This window comes from Aquarana catesbeiana, linkage group LG09 (assembly GCF_042186555.1).
Source record: "Aquarana catesbeiana isolate 2022-GZ linkage group LG09, ASM4218655v1, whole genome shotgun sequence".
Classification (NCBI taxonomy): domain Eukaryota; kingdom Metazoa; phylum Chordata; class Amphibia; order Anura; family Ranidae; genus Aquarana; species Aquarana catesbeiana.
In genome coordinates this window covers 82,088,740-82,106,932 of record NC_133332.1, presented here as the reverse complement: position 1 = coordinate 82,106,932, position 18,193 = coordinate 82,088,740, and the positions used below count along the sequence as shown (strand labels likewise).

Below are 18,193 nucleotides of genomic sequence, written 5' to 3'. Positions count from 1 at the left end.
GTACATTTACTGCAGCAGGTTGGCTGCTCCGCGCCAGGTCACGTACCTAGTATGTGATCTGACACTTTCGGGTCTGGGGCAGCAGGAGCCCAGCGGTGGGTACCGCGGACTTATTGTCCGCCTCCACACGCCAATTACACGGTAGACAGGCAGAATGACAATCTGCCTATGTAAATAAGACAGATTGCCATTCTGTCAGTAGGGAAGGTATTGATCCTGTGTTTCTGCAAAGCAGAAACACAATCTCTACCTTCCCCTAGTCAAAGCACATCCCACACAGTGAGTAAGCAAAGGCTAGGCACACATTTAACCCTTTGATTGCTCCTGATGTTAACCCCTTTCCAGCCAGTGTCATTAGTACAGTGACAGTGCATATTTTTTAGCACTGATCACATTAGCACCGTATCACAAAAAATGGCCTGGTCATGAAGGGGGGTAAACCTTCTGGAGGTCAAGTGGTTAAAAGATGTACAGTTCCCTGCTGCCCACAGTCATGCTTCCAAGCTACCAAAACTAGTAACTACCATCCACTTAGATACATTAATGCTCACACATAAGTCACATGTGTGATTAAGCTACAGAAGAGAACTGGATCACTTGGAAGCTTGAGATTAAGGGCTCATTTATATAGGCAATAAAAACACTGCATACAGATGTGTGCAGTCTTTTACAGTTCTGTGTGCATCTGAATGCCTCACTCCGTAAGTCTACTGGCCATTCACACTATTTCTGGAGCCATAATGTTGTGCTGCATTCAACAGTAGAAAAAAGTAAGACACAGTTGTGTCTGGGGCTGTAAATGTTTGTATTATTTACACTGTACGCATATAAAGGTTTGTGTAATGTTTACATGAGTACAAGCATATGACTTTAATGCAGCCTATTGGCTTCCGCTGGCCAACTGCAACCTAAGAAGGTAGGCGGCATGAGCCGTCTGCATCCTAGCAACCTAGGCCGCTAAGTGACAGGGCAGCCTGTATCCTAGCAATCCAGTACGCTATGTGGCAGGAGCCACCTGTATCCTAGCAACGAGGGTTGCTAGGTAGCAGGGGCTTTCTGCATCCTAGAATACTAGGCACAGGAACTGCCCATAGCCTAGCAACCAAGAACGCATGGTGGCAATGGCCACCTGTGTCGTAGCAGCCTTGGACCTTATACAACAGGAGCTACTTGCTTCATAACAACCATGGACACTAGGTGGAGGGTTCCTATTAATAGCGTGTACTCAGTGGCTCATGTGCCTCTGACTACACATGGTTGATATTGTCAGCTGGCAGCAGCCAGTAGGGCCCATGTACACTGTACAGCTGGGCATATGTAATGGTTACACAAATTATACATTCGCACAGCAACCAAACAGCTAAAAATGCAGGATCTTTTGCCAGCAAGATCCTGCATTTCATGTTGTAAAAAAGTAAAACATGCGTGAATGAGACCTCAAGATATTGCCCAATCTTAAAAAAATGAGTTTTGGGTGGGGTGAATAGTACTTACCTGTACCATCTCCTGATGTGAAAATTCTTTGCCAAACAAACATGCACTAAGATTGGGCCAGATATTCTAAAAGTGAATTGCACTAGTGTAGTACAGTATCTCACAAAACTGAGTACACCCCTCACATTTTTGTAAATATTTTATTATATCTTTTCATGTGACAACACTGAAGAAATTACACTTAGCTACAATGTAAAGTAGTGAATGTACAGCTTGTACAGCTTGTACAGCTAAAATAACTCAACACACAGTCATTAATGGCTAAACCGCTGGCAACCCCGAGTGAAAATGTCCAAATTGAGCCCAAAGTGTCAATATTTTGTGTGGCCACCATTATTTTCCAGCACTGCCTTAACCCTCTTGGGCATGGAGTTCACCAGAGCTTCACAGGTTGCCACTGGAGTCCTCTTCCACTCCTCCATGACAAAATCACGGAGTTGGTGGATGCTAGAGACCTTGCGCTCCTCCACCTTCCATTTGAAGATGCCCCCACAGATGCTCAATAGGGTTTAGGTCTGGAGACATGCTTGTCCAGTCCATCACCTTTACCCTCAGCTACTTTAGCAAGGCAGTGGTCATCCTGGAGGTGTGTTTGGAGTCATTATCATGTTGGAATACTGCCCTGCCGCCCAGTCTCTGAAGGGGGCGGGATCATGCTCTGCTTCAGTATGTCAAAGAACATGTTCACATTCATGGTTCCCTCAATGAACTGTAGCTCCCCAGTGATGGCAGCACTCATACAGCCCCAGAACACTCCCACCTCTATGCTTGACTGTAGGCAAGACACACTTGTCTTTGTACTCCTCACCTGGTTGCCGCCACACACACTTGACGCCTTGTGAACCAAATAAGTTTATCTTGGTCTCATCAGACCATAGGACATGGTTCCAGTAATCCATGTCCTTAGTCTGATTGTCTTCAGCAAACTGTTTGCGGGCTTCTTGTGCATCATCTTTGGAAGAGGCTTCCTTCTGGGATGACAGCCATGATGACCAATTTGATGCGGCGTATGGTCTGAGCATTGACAGGCTGACCCCCACCCCTTCAACCTCTGCAGCAATGCTGACAGTACTCATATGTCTATTTCCCAGAGAAAACCTCCGGATATAATGCTGAGCACGTGCATTCAACTTCTTTGGTCGACCATGGCGAGGCCTGTTCTGAGTGGAACCTGTCCTGTTAAACCGCTGTATGGTCTTGGCCACCGTGCTGTAGCTCAGTTTCAGGGTCTTGGCAATCTTCCTATAGCCTAGGCCATGTTTATGTAGAGCAACAATTCCTTTTTTTTTTAGATCCTCAGAAATATCTTTGCCATGAGGTGCCATGTTGAACTTCCAGTGACCAGTATGAAAGAGTGAGAGTGATAACACCAAATTTAACACCTGCTCCAGATTCACACCTGAGACCTTGTAACACTAATGAGTCACATGACACTGGGGAGGGAAAATGGCCAATTGGGCCCAATTTGGACATTTTCACTTAGAGGTGTACTCACTTTTGTTGCCAGCCTTTTTAGACATTAATGGCTGTGTGTTGAGTTATTTCGGGGGGGCAGTAAATTTACACTGTTATACAAGCTGTACACTCACTACTTTACATTGTAGCAAAGTGTCATTTCTTCAGTGTTGTCACATGAAAAGATATAATAAAATATTTACAAAAATGTGAGGGTGAACTTACTTTTGTGAGATACTGTATATACTATACAGTATGGTAGTATAATACATCATATTTATTCCATACCTTTTTTTTAATGTCAAGCTCTGGTAATGTTACATAGGGATGAGCCCGATGTTCGAGTCGGATGTAAGTTCGACTCAAACATCGGGTGTTCGCTGAATAGCAAACAATAGCGAACAATTTGGGGTGTTCGCGGCAAATTTGAAAGCTGCGGAACACCCTTCAAAAGTCTATGGGAGAAATCAAAAGTGCTAATTTTAAAGGCTTAAATACATGGTATTATCATAAAAAGTGTTTGGGGACCTGGGTCCTACCCTAGGGGACATGTATCAATGCAAAAAATTTTTTTAAAAACGTCAGTTTTTTCAGGAGCAGTGATTTTACTAATGCTTAAAGTGAAAAAATAAATATTGCTTTAAATTTCATACCTGGGGGGTGTCTATAGTATGCCTGTAAAGTGGCGCATTTTTCCCGTGTTTAGAACAGTCCGAGAGCAAAATGACATTTCTAAAGGAAAAAAGTCATTTAAAACTCGCGGCTATAATGAATTGTTGGGTCAAGGCAATACAGATAAAAGTCATTGAAAAAAAACGGCATGGGTTCACCCCCCCAGTCCATTACCAGGCCCTTTGGGTCTGGTATGAATATTAAGGGGAACCCCGAACCAAACTTTAAAAAAAAATTGCGTGGGGTCCCCCCAAATTCCATACCTGGCCCTTCAGGTCTGGTATGGATATTAAGGGGAACCCTGAGCCAATTTTTTAAAAAAATGGTGGGGGGTCCCCCCAAAAATCCATACCAGACCCTTATCCAAGCACGCAAACCTGGCAGGCCACAGGAAAAGAGGGGGGATAAGAGAGCACCCCCCTCCTGAACTGTACTAGGCCACATGCCCTCAACATGGGGAGGGTGCTTTGGGGTAGCCCCCCAAAGCACCTTGTCCTCATGTTGATGGGGACAAGGGCCTCATCCCCACAACCCTTGCCCGGTGGTTGTGGGGGTATGCGGGCGGGGGGGCTTATCGGAATCTGGAAGCCCCCTTTAACAAGGGGACACCCAGATCCCGCCCCCCCGTGTGAATTGGTAATGGGGTACAAGTACCCCTACCATTTCACAAAAAAAGTGTCAAAATGTTAAAAAATTAAAATAGCCCATTTTTGACAATTCCTTTATTAATAATGTCTAGACCTGAAGGGTCTGGTATGGATTTTGAGGGGGACCCCTACGCCATTTAAAAAAAAAAATTGGCGCAGTGTTCCCCTTAATATCCATACCAGACCGGAAGGGCCTGGTATGGAATTTGGGGGGACTCCCACGCAATTTTTTAAAAAATTTTGGTTCGGGGTTCACCTTAATATTCATACCAGACCCAAAGGGCCTGGTAATGGACTGGGGGGATGCCCATGCCATTTTTTTCAATGACTTCTTTTATCGGGACCGACAAAGTACTTTTAAATTACTTTTTTTCTTTTAGAAATGACATTTTGTGCAGGGACTATTCTAAACATGGGAAAAATGTGCCACTTTACAGGCTTACTGTAGACACCCCAGGTACGAAATTTAAAGGAATATTTCACTTTTATTGACTGCTCCCGAAAAAACGGCCGTTTTTAAAACTTTTTTTGCATTGACACATGTCCCCTGGGGCAGGACCCAGATCCCCAAACACTTTTTATGACAATGACTGGCATATAAGCCTTTAAAATTAGCACTTTTGATTATTCATGTTCGTGTCCCATAGACTTTAACGGTGTTCGCATGTTCGAACAAATTTTTTGCCTGTTCGCATGTTCTGCTGGGAACCGAACCGGGGGGGTGTTCGGCTCATTCCTAATGTTGCATAAGAGATTTTACGTACCAAATAAATAAAGCTTTTTCTTTTATTTTTGCCTGGTAATGTACTACCTGTCCTAGAGTTACAACCCACACTCACCATAGTGTATTTATGGGGGATCAGCACTGTCATCCTGGGGCAGGACTGCAGAACACCTCCACCCCCTCCTTTTCATAACAGTGAAGGTGTTCTGTAGTCCACTGAGAGAACTGGGAATATTGCTAACTGATAAACATGAAGTTCACTGGATTTCTGGCAGGATCAACAGGTACTTTTCCACTTATTGAACACTTAATTATAACATTGAACTGAATTATAACAAAACCATAAAACATAACAGACCAAAATTAAGCAGATTAGAGAAGTTTGTTTTTAGGATTTACTTACACGTTAAGTGGTTGTTAACCCACGGTGTTAAATTTACATTATCCTCTCGGTTGATTCATCAGCGCTCTGTAAACAGGTATATAGCTGCATTTTTTTTATAAAGCACAGTCAAGGGAACATTACATGAATCAACCGAGAGCATCATGTAAATTTACCCCTAATTTGAACAGCAAGAAGGGAGGGGGCAGGAATGGACATGGAGCTGACAGGCAGGAAAGGGAAGGGGGAGAGGACAGAGGAGAGGACAGAAGAGACAGGAGACAGCGGATGATGGAGGCACATAAACTGACCACGGTGTCAGGGCTCAGCAGCCATGATGTACCGTGGTCAAATTACAAAGGGAAGGGCAGAAACTGGCAGGATCAGCCAGGTATTTCAGGTGTTACAGGGGGGCAAATTACACAGCACAAGCACTATGCTGTATAATATGCTTTAACCACTTCAGCCCCGGAAGATTTGGCTGCTCAATGACCAGGCCATTTTTTGCGATACGGCATTGCGTCGTTTTAACTGACAATTGCGCAGTCGTGCGATGCTGTACCCAAACAAAATTGATGTCCTTTTTTTCCCACAAATAGAGCTTTCTTTTGGTGGTATTTGATCACCTCTGCGGTTTTTATTGTTTGCGCTATAAACAAAACAATTTTGAAAAAAAGTATGGAGAGAAAAAAACTGCGCTAGTCCGAAAAAACACCAAGGGTGGACAAAACCCCAAAACCCCATTGAGAATGTTAGTTATGACGAAACGCGTCTGAGAAGGTACGTGCTGACATCACCACGATCGTTTCGTCGAGGAGGACGGGAGCTTTTGGAATTTGCCAGCCGGCTTACGTTTTATGCTTGAAGTTTTTATCGTTTGTGTAAGTGTATTTTTGGCTTTTATTAAACAAGTAATGATGGTATTACACTATATTGTGTTATATCTTCCTTTGGGTCACTAACCATTGGCATCTATTGTCGGACGGTTCCTTTGATTCCATGCTGTGAGCACCAATAGGGTTTAACATCTAAAGTGCAATTTGGATACAACTGACATCCTGCCTCTATAAGGAGACATCTCAGTGGCGTTGCTAGACGGGGGCGGGGGGTGCGGTCCGCACCGGGTGCCACCCACTAGAGGGGTGACACCATCCCGAGGGTAATGAAAGCCCTGGCTCCCTTTGGCAGGTTTTTTTTTCCTTCAGCCGGGACACACCTCCAGCGCCGCGGCCGTGCCTGCCATGTGTTCTCCTCCTCCTCTGTCTCTGACTCCTGCCCAAGCCTGTCTCGATGTGCAGCTGCTCTCCACCCGGGCGTCGCGGCTGCACTCTGTCTGTCTCTCTCCTCTCCTCCTCTCCGCCCGGGTGTTCTGTGCACCTGAGCCGCTCGATCTGGTGCGGTAACGGGCGGGGGGTGTCGGCTTGAGATGGGGGGGATGTCCTCCGCTGCCTGAGGTGAGATGTTGTGGGGTGGGGTGGGGGGGCAGGGCGGGCTTGCTGATGAGGTTGGTTTATGCTGCTGGTTACAGCTATATCATATGGAAGGGGGTGGTTTGTTCTGGGGGGGGTCTGTACTTATGTAGGGGGGTGGTTTGTTCTGGGGGGGCTGTACTAATGGAGGGGAGGTGGTTTGTTCTGGGGGGGTCTGTACTAATAGTGGGGGGGGTGGTTTGTTCTAGGGGGGTCTGTACTAATGGTGAGGGGGTTTGTTCTGGGGGGTCTATACTAATGGAGGGGGGGTGGTCTGTACTAATGGAGGGGGGTGGTTTGTTCGGGGGGGTCTGTACTAATGGTGGGGGGGTGGTTTGTTCTGGGGGGTCTGTACTAATGGTGGGGGGGTTTGTTCTGGGGGGTCTATACTAATGAAGGGGGGGTGGTCTGTACTAATGGAGGGGGTGGTTTGTTCTGGGGGGGTCTGTACTAATGGAGGGGGGTGGTCTGTACTAATGGAGGGGGGTGGTTTGTTCTGCGGGTCTGTACTAATGGAGGGGGGGTGGTTTGTTTTGGAGGGTTCTGTACTAATCTAGGGGGGTGGTCTGTACTAATGGAGGGGGGTGGTTTGTTCTGGGGGGTCTGTACTAATGGAGGGGGGGTGGTCTGTAATAATGGAGGGGGGTGGTTTGTTTTGAGGGGTTCTGTACTAATGGAGGGGGCTGGTTTGTACTAATGGAGGAGGGGGGTGGTTTGTTCTGGGGGGGAGTCGATACTAATGGTGGGGGTGGTTTGTTCAGGGGGGGTCTGTACTAATGGAGGGGGAGGTCTATACTGTGGGAGGGGGGTCTGTACCGAGGGGGGTGGTCTATACTGATGGAGGGGGTTTATACTTCGTAGAGGGTCTGCACTGACGGGGGGGTCTTTACTTAGTGGAGGGGGGTCTGTACTGGGGGGCGACTATAGTTGGAGTGGGGGGGTGACACCATGTTTTATCGCACCGGGTGACACCGACCCTAGTGAAGCCACTGAGACATCTGCCTGTTTTCTCCCAGCTTTTGTTAAGGAGGCCTTCTGTGTGGTGACGGGTCACATAAGTTTGTTATTTTCATGAAGGTGGCATTTTGCCCTTTCTTGGGCATGATGTTAAGGCACTCTGTTTCTAACGTGCACAATATATAGTCTTTACAGTATCACACTATGTCGTATTTATATTTTTTTTGATTTATATCGATACCTGCTTTGAGTGAATTCATACGTGTTTGATCCAAATTACAAGATCTACAACCCAGGCTGGGGTTACGGCCACCTGCGAGTTTTGGCTTGCTATCTGGTAAGCTTGCATTTCACATGGTGTTAAGTTTATGCTGATTTGATTGATTGGTGAACTACCATTTACATCATTTGTGCTATATTGGGACTTTTTTTCATACAATCATTTATTCATTTATTATTTCTTCACTGTGGACTTTATTTAGCGCAATTTTATCCTTTTTAATTTTGAAAAAAACACTATCTTTTACTTTTTGCTATAATAAATATCCCCAATTTTTTTTCAAAAAAACAAATTTTTTCCTCAGTTTAGGCCGATATGTATTCTTCTACATATTTTTGGTAAAAAAAACGCAATAAGTGTATATTGATTGGTTTGCGCAAAAGTTATAGCGTCTACAAAATAGGGGATAGATTTATGGCATTTTTATTATTATTTTTATTTTTACTAGTAATGGCAGGGATCTGCAATTTTTATCAGGACTGCGACATTGCGACCATTGACAATTATAAAGCGATCAGTGCTATAAAATTGCACTGATTACTGTATAAATGTCATTGGCAGGGAAGGGGTTAACACTAGGGGGCGATCAAGGGGTTAAATGTGTTCCCTAGGTGTGTTCTAACTGTGGGGGGGGGGGTGGGATTGACTAGGGGAGGAGAGAGATTGGTGTTCATAGCATTTAGTATGAACACACGATCTGTCTCCTCTCCCCTGAGAGAATCGGGATCTGTGTGTGTAAACATTTGGCACCTTTCAGGGGGGAAGGGGGAGCAGATAACTGTATAATCCTGGTATTTGCTCCACTTCCGGGCATAAATAGCTGCAGTATCCGTAGATATCAATGCCATATCCGGCGCCTCCAACGTCCCCCCCGCTGTCTTCTGGGAGACACACAGGTCCCAGAAGACAGCAGGGACCAGTGGGATCACGCAGCGCGACTTGCGCATGCGCAGTAGGAAACCAGGATGTGAAGCCCCAAGGCTTTACTTCCTGATTCCCTTACCGAAGATCAGGGCCAGTACAAGGGGTGGGCAGAAGGGGCACCTGCCCTGGGCGGTGTCCCGATATGCAGTGAGGGGGGGTGCATTGGGAGCTTCCACAGTTCTCCTGCCTCATTGACAGGAGTGACTGTTATTCTCCCTCATTCGTGGCACTGTAACGATCCTCACTCTGCCTTATCTCTCTCTCTCTTATCTGTAAAGTTATAATTCTGTCTCCTATAGCCTGTGCCGTGGCCTCTGTGTACTTCTACACTGCACACACAATAGAATGCCGTCCTCGCTGAGCTCGCCTGAGCAGTCAATAGCGATTACAGAGAACTGATCTTTTAGCAGCAGCCGACAGAGACAAGAGCAGCTGAAAGATCCGTTTTCTGTAATCACTACTGCACTGTCTAAGATGGAGCTCTGAAATTCTAAACACCTCCGTCTCCCCCTCTGCCTCCAGTTTTTGGGGTCCTGACCCCCAGCTCCCAGAGGAGGACAGAACTTCCCCTGTTACACACATGCTCCTTCTCCAATCTCCCACTGTGAGCTACAGCCATGCTGCTTAAGGTAGGGGGCACACTAATGTAAAGGGGGGCACACTAATTTAAGGGGGGTCACACTAATGTAAGGAGGGGGTGCTCTTATGTGAGGAGGGGGCACACTAATGTAAGGAGGGGATGCTCTTATGTGAGGAGGGGGCACACTAATGTAAAGGGGGGCGCACTAATGTAGGGGGGGTCACACTAATGTAAGGAGGGGATGCTCTTATGTGAGGAGGAAGCACACTAATGTAAGGAGGGGATGCTCTTATGTTAGGAGGGGGCCCACTAATGTAAGGAGGGGGTCCTCTTATGTGAGGAGGGGGTGTTCTTATGTGAGGAGGGGGCACACTAATGTAAGAAGGGGATGCTCTTCTGTAAGGAGGGAGCACACTAATGTAAGGAGGGGGAGCTCTTATGTGAGGAGGGGGCACACTAATGTAAGGAGGGGGAGCTCTTATGTGAGGAGGAGGCACACTAATTTAAGGAGGGGGTGCTCTTATGTGAGGAGGGGACACATTAATGTAAGGAGGGGATGCTCTTATGTGAGGAGGGGGCACACTAATGTAAGGAGGGGATGCTCTTATGTGAGGAGGGGGCACACTAATGTAAGGAGGGGATGCTCTTATGTGAGGAGGGGGCACACTAATGTAAAGGGGGCGCACTAATGTAGGGGGGGTCACACTAATGTAAGGAGGGGATGCTCTTATGTGAGGAGGAAGCACACTAATGTAAGGAGGGGATGCTCTTATGTTAGGAGGGGGCCCACTAATGTAAGGAGGGGGTTCTCTTATGTGAGGAGGGGGTGCTCCTATGTGAGGAGGGGGCACACTAATGTAAGAAGGGGATGCTCTTCTGTAAGGAGGGGGCACACTAATGTAAGGATGGGGTGCTCTTATGTGAGGAGGAGGCACACTAATTTAAGGAGGGGGTGCTCTTATGTGAGGAGGGGACACATTAATGTAAGGAGGGGGTGCTCTTATGTGAGGAGGGGGCACACTAATGTAAGGAGGGGGTGCTCTTATGTAAGGAGGGGGCACACTAATGTAAGGAGGGGCGCTATTATGTGATTCTGCTAGTGCTATTGTGTTCTGCTAGTAGGGAGCCTTCCTGGCCAGCAGAACACATTATTATTGCTAGCTTCTATAACCACTGTCAGTAATCGCATGTAAAAGATCCAACAGGCTGGTTGTACCCAAGTCGATCAATGGATCGACTTGGGTACAACCAGCCAGCCCACAGATGGATTAAATCTTGGCCTGTTCCTGCAAAACCACATGTTTTCCCATCACGCACAGGAATGTGCTTCCCTTGACACACAACAGTGCCATTGATGGCACCCTCAAACATCTGCTAATGCACACATTTTCATGGGCTTTAAACTGCATGGTGGCGCAGCATCATGCGGTTTGGTGTGGGGCGTCTTTTGAAAAGGGTCAAGGACTTTTCCAATTTCCCGCATGTAAGGCAGCCTATTGAAATAAAGGGGCTGCCCTAAACACAGAAACACATACACGCTCGATCGCACCTGTAGGCGTGAACCTAGCCTAACTTTATTTTACATTTTCTAACTCAAATCTTATCAGCCACAGTCTCTATCAACTCTTAACACAGATCCCTTTTTGCACTCTGTCATGATTCCGTTACATCCAACTGTCCACTAAATGTGACAGGGGGATAATTTTCCAGTATATAAAGCCTCACAGCTGCAGCACGTGTATAGCCCCATACATCTGCCTTTGTAGCCTGGGGGGAATGTTAAAACAACCCACCAACCCCAATTGTAAACAAGACCTTAAGGCTCATTCACAGACATGTGGGTTATGGTATAAACAAGCAGTGTCAAACACCAGCAATGATTGCGGCACATCTGAAGGAGTCTCATTCCCTCTGAGCCCTCTAGAGTCCTTTAGTTCCGTGCACCCCACAGAGCCTAACTTCCAGCAACCCTCCTTCATACCACTGACTTAGATGCCAATCAGTCCTCTTCAGACTGACACCAGTGACACAGCAACAATTATTTCCTTCTACTGACACCATCAACACAAGGACATTTTTTCTTCCTTCCAGTGACACCATGGATGCAGGCACTTTTGTTCCAATAACATCATGGATGCAGGGATGTTTTCTGTCTGACCATTGCCACTGTTAGCCCCATATTTATGAGGCAATTTTAAACTATTCGGTTTACTGCAGTGTAACACAACAATTGGTACTATTTTGGTACACATCACATATATTACATACATTACAAACTTAACACCACTGTTATCCTATTCTGGGGGGGCACAGTTTGCCATTTTTGCCCTGGGCACCAGATGACCTTGTCCCGGCACTGCCGAAGATGGCGATGCCTCCTCCCGAGAGCTGAGGGACAGATTGGCTTAGGGTGCCGGCATCGCGGGCGCCCTGGACAGGTAAGTGTCCTTATTTTAAAAGTCAGCAGCTGCGGTATTTGTAGCTGCTGACTTAAAAAAAATAAATAAAATTTGGCGGAACTCCGCTTTAAAAAAAATAATAATAATAATTGCCTTTATTATCACTGCCTTTGCCTTACTTTGCCTAACTCCTATCCTGACCCTAACTCCTATCCTTAAACTCTAAAATACCAAACTTAGGCTAGCCATACACGGTTATTTTTATTTCATTGAATACCTAAGTGGAAAAAAAAAATGATGATGTGGATGGTGGAATTTCCCCTGCTGGGACATTATTCTGACAATGTCACCCACCGGGAACCAGAGGCTGCAGCTGATTGATGGGGTCATCTGATCATCTGGAATGTCTCTGGAATGCCCCATGTCCCTTTGACAGAAATCAAATAAACAATTGACTTCTCTCTGATGGGGGGGGGGGGGGGGGGGGTTACACACTGATCAAAATTTGGACAGCCTCTGCTGAATCAGCCAAATTTCAAGCAATATTATATTATATGGCTAGCTTTAGCCTTCTGTCACCTGAAGTTTTTTTGTCATCGAATCCTTATCTTCTATCCAAAATTTTGTTTAACCGCTATTTATCTTATCTATTTAGAATTCATACTTGAATTCGCATTGTTTTTTGTGAATTTGTTGCAAAGTTTCTTACCTGGAGATCTGTTCTGCCGAAAAAGTTCCCCTCGGCGGATAAAAACCACACTGTAGTGCGCAGGCGCAGCACTTGTGCAGTAGGAACAACAAGGGAGCTGCCAAAAAGAGACAAAGCTGAACACCTGAGTCAGCTGTACACGGCGCCTGCATGCCAAGACTATAGTAAAAAAAAACACTTTGTAACAAGCCCCTCTCGGGCTCGCTACGCTTCGGGCACGACCTCGCTACGCTCACCACGCTTCGGGCACGGCCTCGCTGCACTCGGCATTTTAATATTCTAATATGTCCACTTGGATGGTGGGGCTTTAACGTGGACTTAGGTCAGAATGTAGGCGCAGGCGCCGTATAGAGCTGACGTTCAGCTGTTCTTCTGCATTTTTCGGCTGCTCCGTAGTCGTTCGTACTGCGCAAGCGCAGCACATGCGCACTGCAGGGGGGTCCTTATCCGCCAGGGGAACTTTCTCAGCAAGACACCAGTAACAGAACTTCAGGCCAACAACACTAAATTTCTGCCACATAAATGTCAGCCTGCCATGTGACCCCTTCCGTTTGCTTTTGGGCTGCTTGTCAGGTCTCTCATATAAGCAGCCCAATTGCCAAATTAAAGGAGCTCAGAGAGCAGATTGCTGCTAATTTTGAGGCACTGGCTTAGCAGTGTTAGCCTGAAACAGAAATTAGTAACGAATTTATGGGTTTTAGGATATTTTAATTAGGAATATATTACATTTTAATAAGATAAAAAATCCCTATGGTTATTATTCAATAAAGTACACTAATTTAAATGGAACAATAAGGACACCTTTTAGTCAAATAGATTAACAGTTACTATATACACATGCTTCATAATTATTAATCTAATACAAATAAAGATATGTTTTATTATTGCAAAGGTTAAAATGCTATCATAAAGCAAAAAAAGAAAAAAAAAATAATAATAATAATTCACACCATAAAAAAAATGGTCTCATGGGCCAGACATGCATGTATAAAATCAAAGGCCTCCTATATACAGTATATAGTTTTAGGGAGACTTGTAGGTCACTCTGTCAAGAGTGGACTTTTATAAATGAAACACGCAGCATGTCTACCGATCAGGAAAATCAGGTTTTAGTCAGTTTCTAAAAGCTTTGAAATATCTGCTGTGTGTGTTTACATCAGAGGGATAGCAGGCTGCCAAGATCTGCTCTCAGAAAAAAAAAACTAAAATTTCAGGTTGTACGCTGAAAATAATTTCCTCCACAAAGCTTGTTCTGTAGATACAGAGATGAATGAGGGCTGGTTTTAAAGTCCTTTTACTACTTGTTCAGAATATTTTAGTGCCCATGCTCTGGGGAAAGGTTAATGTTAAACACAAATAGAGGTGAACTGAATGGAATTTTTGGTGCCGAAACCAAAAATGTAGCATCCACTTGGCCTAAAACCGAAACCGTAAATGACCGTTTAAAAAAAAAAAAAAAAAAAAAAATATATATATATATATATATATATATATATATATATATATATATATATATATATATTTGTATTATATTCGATTTTTTAAAGTGGTTGTATACCCCCACATGTAAAAGAAGAACCCTGTAAGGCAAAGGTATACTAATGAGCTAGTACGAAGGACTGCGTTCTAAGGCATATTTACCTTAGAACGAGGTCCCCGTACCGCAGCCCGGTCCACGCCGAGGGAGCTGACATTTTGCCCTCGCCATTACTTCCGGGTTTGCGGCTCCGGCGCTGTGAGTGGCTGAAGCCGCAATGACAGCATGCATGTGGGAGTCTTGTTCCCGGCAAGGTATGCAGCGTCTGCCGGACCTTCAGCCGGGCATTCAAAAGCGCATGCGCCGCTGATGTCAGCGGCTGCATGCAAAGTGAATATCTCCTAAACCGTACAGGTTTAGGAGATATTCATTTTAGCTACAGGTAAGCCTTATTATAGGCTTACCTATACGTAAAAATTTAAAATAAGGGTATACAACCGCTTGACAGTTACAAGCATGACTCCTACAGGCAGAGGCACGATGGGACTTGTAGTTTCGTAACAGGTGGAGGGCCGCCAGTTTGAGACCCCTGCTTTATATTCTATGTATGTCTTCTCACTGGCCTGTTGCACTTCCCTTGTGGTGTTAAAAATCTTGCTTGGTGTTAAAAACAGCTGGAGGGGCACCAGTTTGAGACCCCTGCTTTAAATTCTATGTATGTTTTCTCACTGGTCCGTTGCACTTTCGTTGTGGTTTTAAAAATCTTGCTTGCTGCATTTTTGGTCAGTTAAAAAAACCCATCAAAAACGCACCTCCCCGTTGAAATACATTGAAAACGCAGTAAGAGCGCATCAATAACTCTCCCGTTTTATGTTTTTTTATGCGTTTTTTGAGTCATATGGCCTATGAAAAACACACCATAAGCACAGTAAAATTGTGTTAAAATCGTGCTAAAATCGTGTTTTCAGCACCATTATCTTCACCTTTTTCTCTTAGCGGCAAAATGCCAACAACACCATTTTCACGGGCTGAAATTTCGGTGCACCTCTACAAATAATGTATTTTACTTATAAGAAGGTTATAGGCTCATTACATTTTTAAAGACAGTTTTTATACAATACAGAATCAAGACATTATGTCTGTGTGTGTCACGCATAATTCTTTCAAAGTATTTGTCAATTGTGTAATTAGCGCTCCAACTATAAATTAGATCCACAAAATCAAATATGTCATTGTGGTGTCTTTTTGGGCTATAGATAGTCCTTTTACTATTGCAATGCAAGAATTTAATTGAAGCCCAAATGTTTTCCTATTGCTCAGTAGGATTTGAATTTAACAAGTTAAATATAGTTTAACAGTATTTGTCTATTCTTTTCTAATATTAATTAAAACACTACTCCCAGTAGAATCAATGTGGCCATTTCCTAGTTATCTCACCAAAATCCATAATGTCTCCCTAATGAATTCCTTCAAAGGATTTGTATCCATTTTCCTGTTTTTCTAAAAAGTGGCTACCTATAGGCAGCTGAAGAACAGAGCGGTATTTGAAAGGGGCAAAGCAATCTAGCAGAATGTAAAATGCTCAAAAAAGGCAAACATTTTAAGTTAACTGGTAAAGCAGATGAAAATATATGCATACCGATATGGAAGAAAAAAAAAATAATCGATACCCAACTACTCACATACACCACTTTATAAAGGTAAAAAAAAAAAAGTGCAAAATAGTTAAAGCAACAGAGCAACAAAATGACCATTTCACATTTGAAAGGGGCAAAGCAATTTAGCAGAATGTAAAATGAACAAAACAAGGCAAAAATTTAAAATTAACTGGTAAAGCAGATTAAAAAAAATATATATCCATACCAATATGGAAGAGAAAATTTTCATCTATACTAAAGTACTGCCGTATATCACTTTAATAAAATTATTTGAAATATTTCACCACTTTATAAAAATTAATGATAAAAAAGCTTTTATCATTAAGTGCAAAATAGTTAAAGCAACAGAGCAACACAATTACCATTTGACATTTTTCTAAGTACATGATGCTAACTGTGTAAACATTAATTTTACATTAAGTTTTTAAAAAAAATTGTATTACATTTTATCAACCATATTTATTTATGGTTCCAAGAATGGTGTCATATGTTTTTTTTCCATTTATACAAAATGATGTTAGAACTTTTAAATGTTGAAAAAAATGAAATAAAAAAAAAGATTAATTAATATCAAATATGCTACAACCCCACAAAAATCATTTGACATTTTTACAACCTGACTTATCCTCTGATTTCCAATGTTATGAAAAGAAAAAAAGTCAAAGTTATTGAAAAATATCCCAGAATGATTTTTCCTACATCTGATTGGCTAAGCAAATGGCATAGTTGAAATGTGCATGGGATCCTTCAGTCTTTTTTTTTTCTAAATCAAGCAAAAATGCATGCCATGCAGCAACCCCTAACAACCAGCCATCAAATGCCTTTAATTGGTTTTTAATGTTCTAGCTACATTTTATGACTGGACATGAAATCTGGTTGGTAGATGTGAGCCTCTTTAATTTTTACATCATCATCATTGCTCCTCTCTACTCATCTGCCGATCTTTGAAAAACACCAACATTCCCCACGGAGTTCTTAAGGCTGCCTGTAAAATTATATTGTAAATGTCTATTCTATCCATTAATCTAAGTAACATTTTCTCTAATAAACCCATATTTTATCATTTTAATTCTCTAAAATAACATTTATCTTACCAGTGATTAGGAAGATTACTCCCACAAATGCTATGTAGTAAATTCCAAATGCTTTCATTTTGATTGATAAAATAAATAGAAAAATCCACAGATAAATAGAATTCCAACCAGCCAGCTGGATATTAAGAAAAGAGTAGGAGATTTTTCTTATTACTATTTATATATAGGTCCTTACAGGGTGTGATGTAGGTGACAGGACAAGATGATAATATAATATTTCTTAAAGTTTGTAGAGGTCAGAGGTCCAAGCTACTCTCAGCACGGGATGGCTATATATAGTGATGTGAGTAATTTGTTGAGGCAAGGTGTGCTGAATTTGATTACAAAGGAGGACTCTGCCTGCCTATATTTATTTTATATCAGATATCAAGGCAGCAATCTCAAAAATTAACAAGAGGATGTTCGTCACCAGATGAATTTTCCAAGAAAACTTCTGTCCCTCCTCAGCTAAATAGATGCTTCAAGAAAATGGAGAAGACATGTTTCTCTTCCTTGTGTAATGATGCACAGGACATTGTTTAAACTGAAATCACGGTGAATATAAAAGACTAGTAAAAACATATTAGACTATTAAAAAGAATATTAAAAACATGCCTAAGTACCTAAATCAGACCTGGTGTCTGTCTCTTGCAATTAACATTGCAGAAGAGCTCAAACTAGGGGAGGGAGAAGCAGCACAAGCAGCCTATCTGTTAATATGCTAACAATGGATATATTGATAGGAGAGAGCAGAGTGACAAGGAGATGAGCTTATCAATCTGCTTTTCCTTCATTTTCTGGTCAAAGAACAAGACAGTGATCCGTGACTGTTAGTTAGCTGTAGACGCATCTCAGGAGATGCTTACTGTGCAGAAAAACTGTGTAAATCTCAGGACTGCATAGACAGAAATGCAAATCCGTTAGCAGGTAAAACATAATTGTGTAATGGAAAAATAATATTATCAACAAATATTAATAATTTACATGGTTTCAATGTATGCTCTGTCATAAGGTGCATCAGAGCTAGATTTATTTTCTTATAAATGAATGACAGATAGCCACTTATGGGAATTTTTAAAGTTGGAATAAGCGATTGGAAATATGGCACAGCAAGCAAGATAAATTGTGAAACTTACCTAAAAACTATTTTGAGGGGGGTGTAGCTGGCCCATGGCAGAAGCAGGCACTAGCTAACTAAGCTTGTTCTTGAGACCCAGGGAAACCTTTCACTCCATACTCTCTCTCTATTTATGGGTCATAAGGGTCCCAGCTCCTCCTGTCTACCCCCCTACT

The 18,193-nt window shown here is 43.2% G+C and overlaps 1 protein-coding gene across 1 annotated transcript in view; it reads right to left on the bottom strand.

Annotated features, from left to right (window-relative positions):
* LOC141107856 (uncharacterized) overlaps positions 1-17,107 on the bottom strand; it is a 43,850-nt gene extending 26,743 nt beyond the window's left edge. Inside the window, exon 1 of the mRNA XM_073598887.1 lies at positions 16,922-17,107. Coding sequence (XP_073454988.1) covers positions 16,922-16,979 — 58 coding nt within the window. The 5' untranslated portion in view covers positions 16,980-17,107. The remainder of the gene's footprint in view (positions 1-16,921) is intronic.
* Between the last annotated feature and the right edge of the window lie 1,086 nt (positions 17,108-18,193).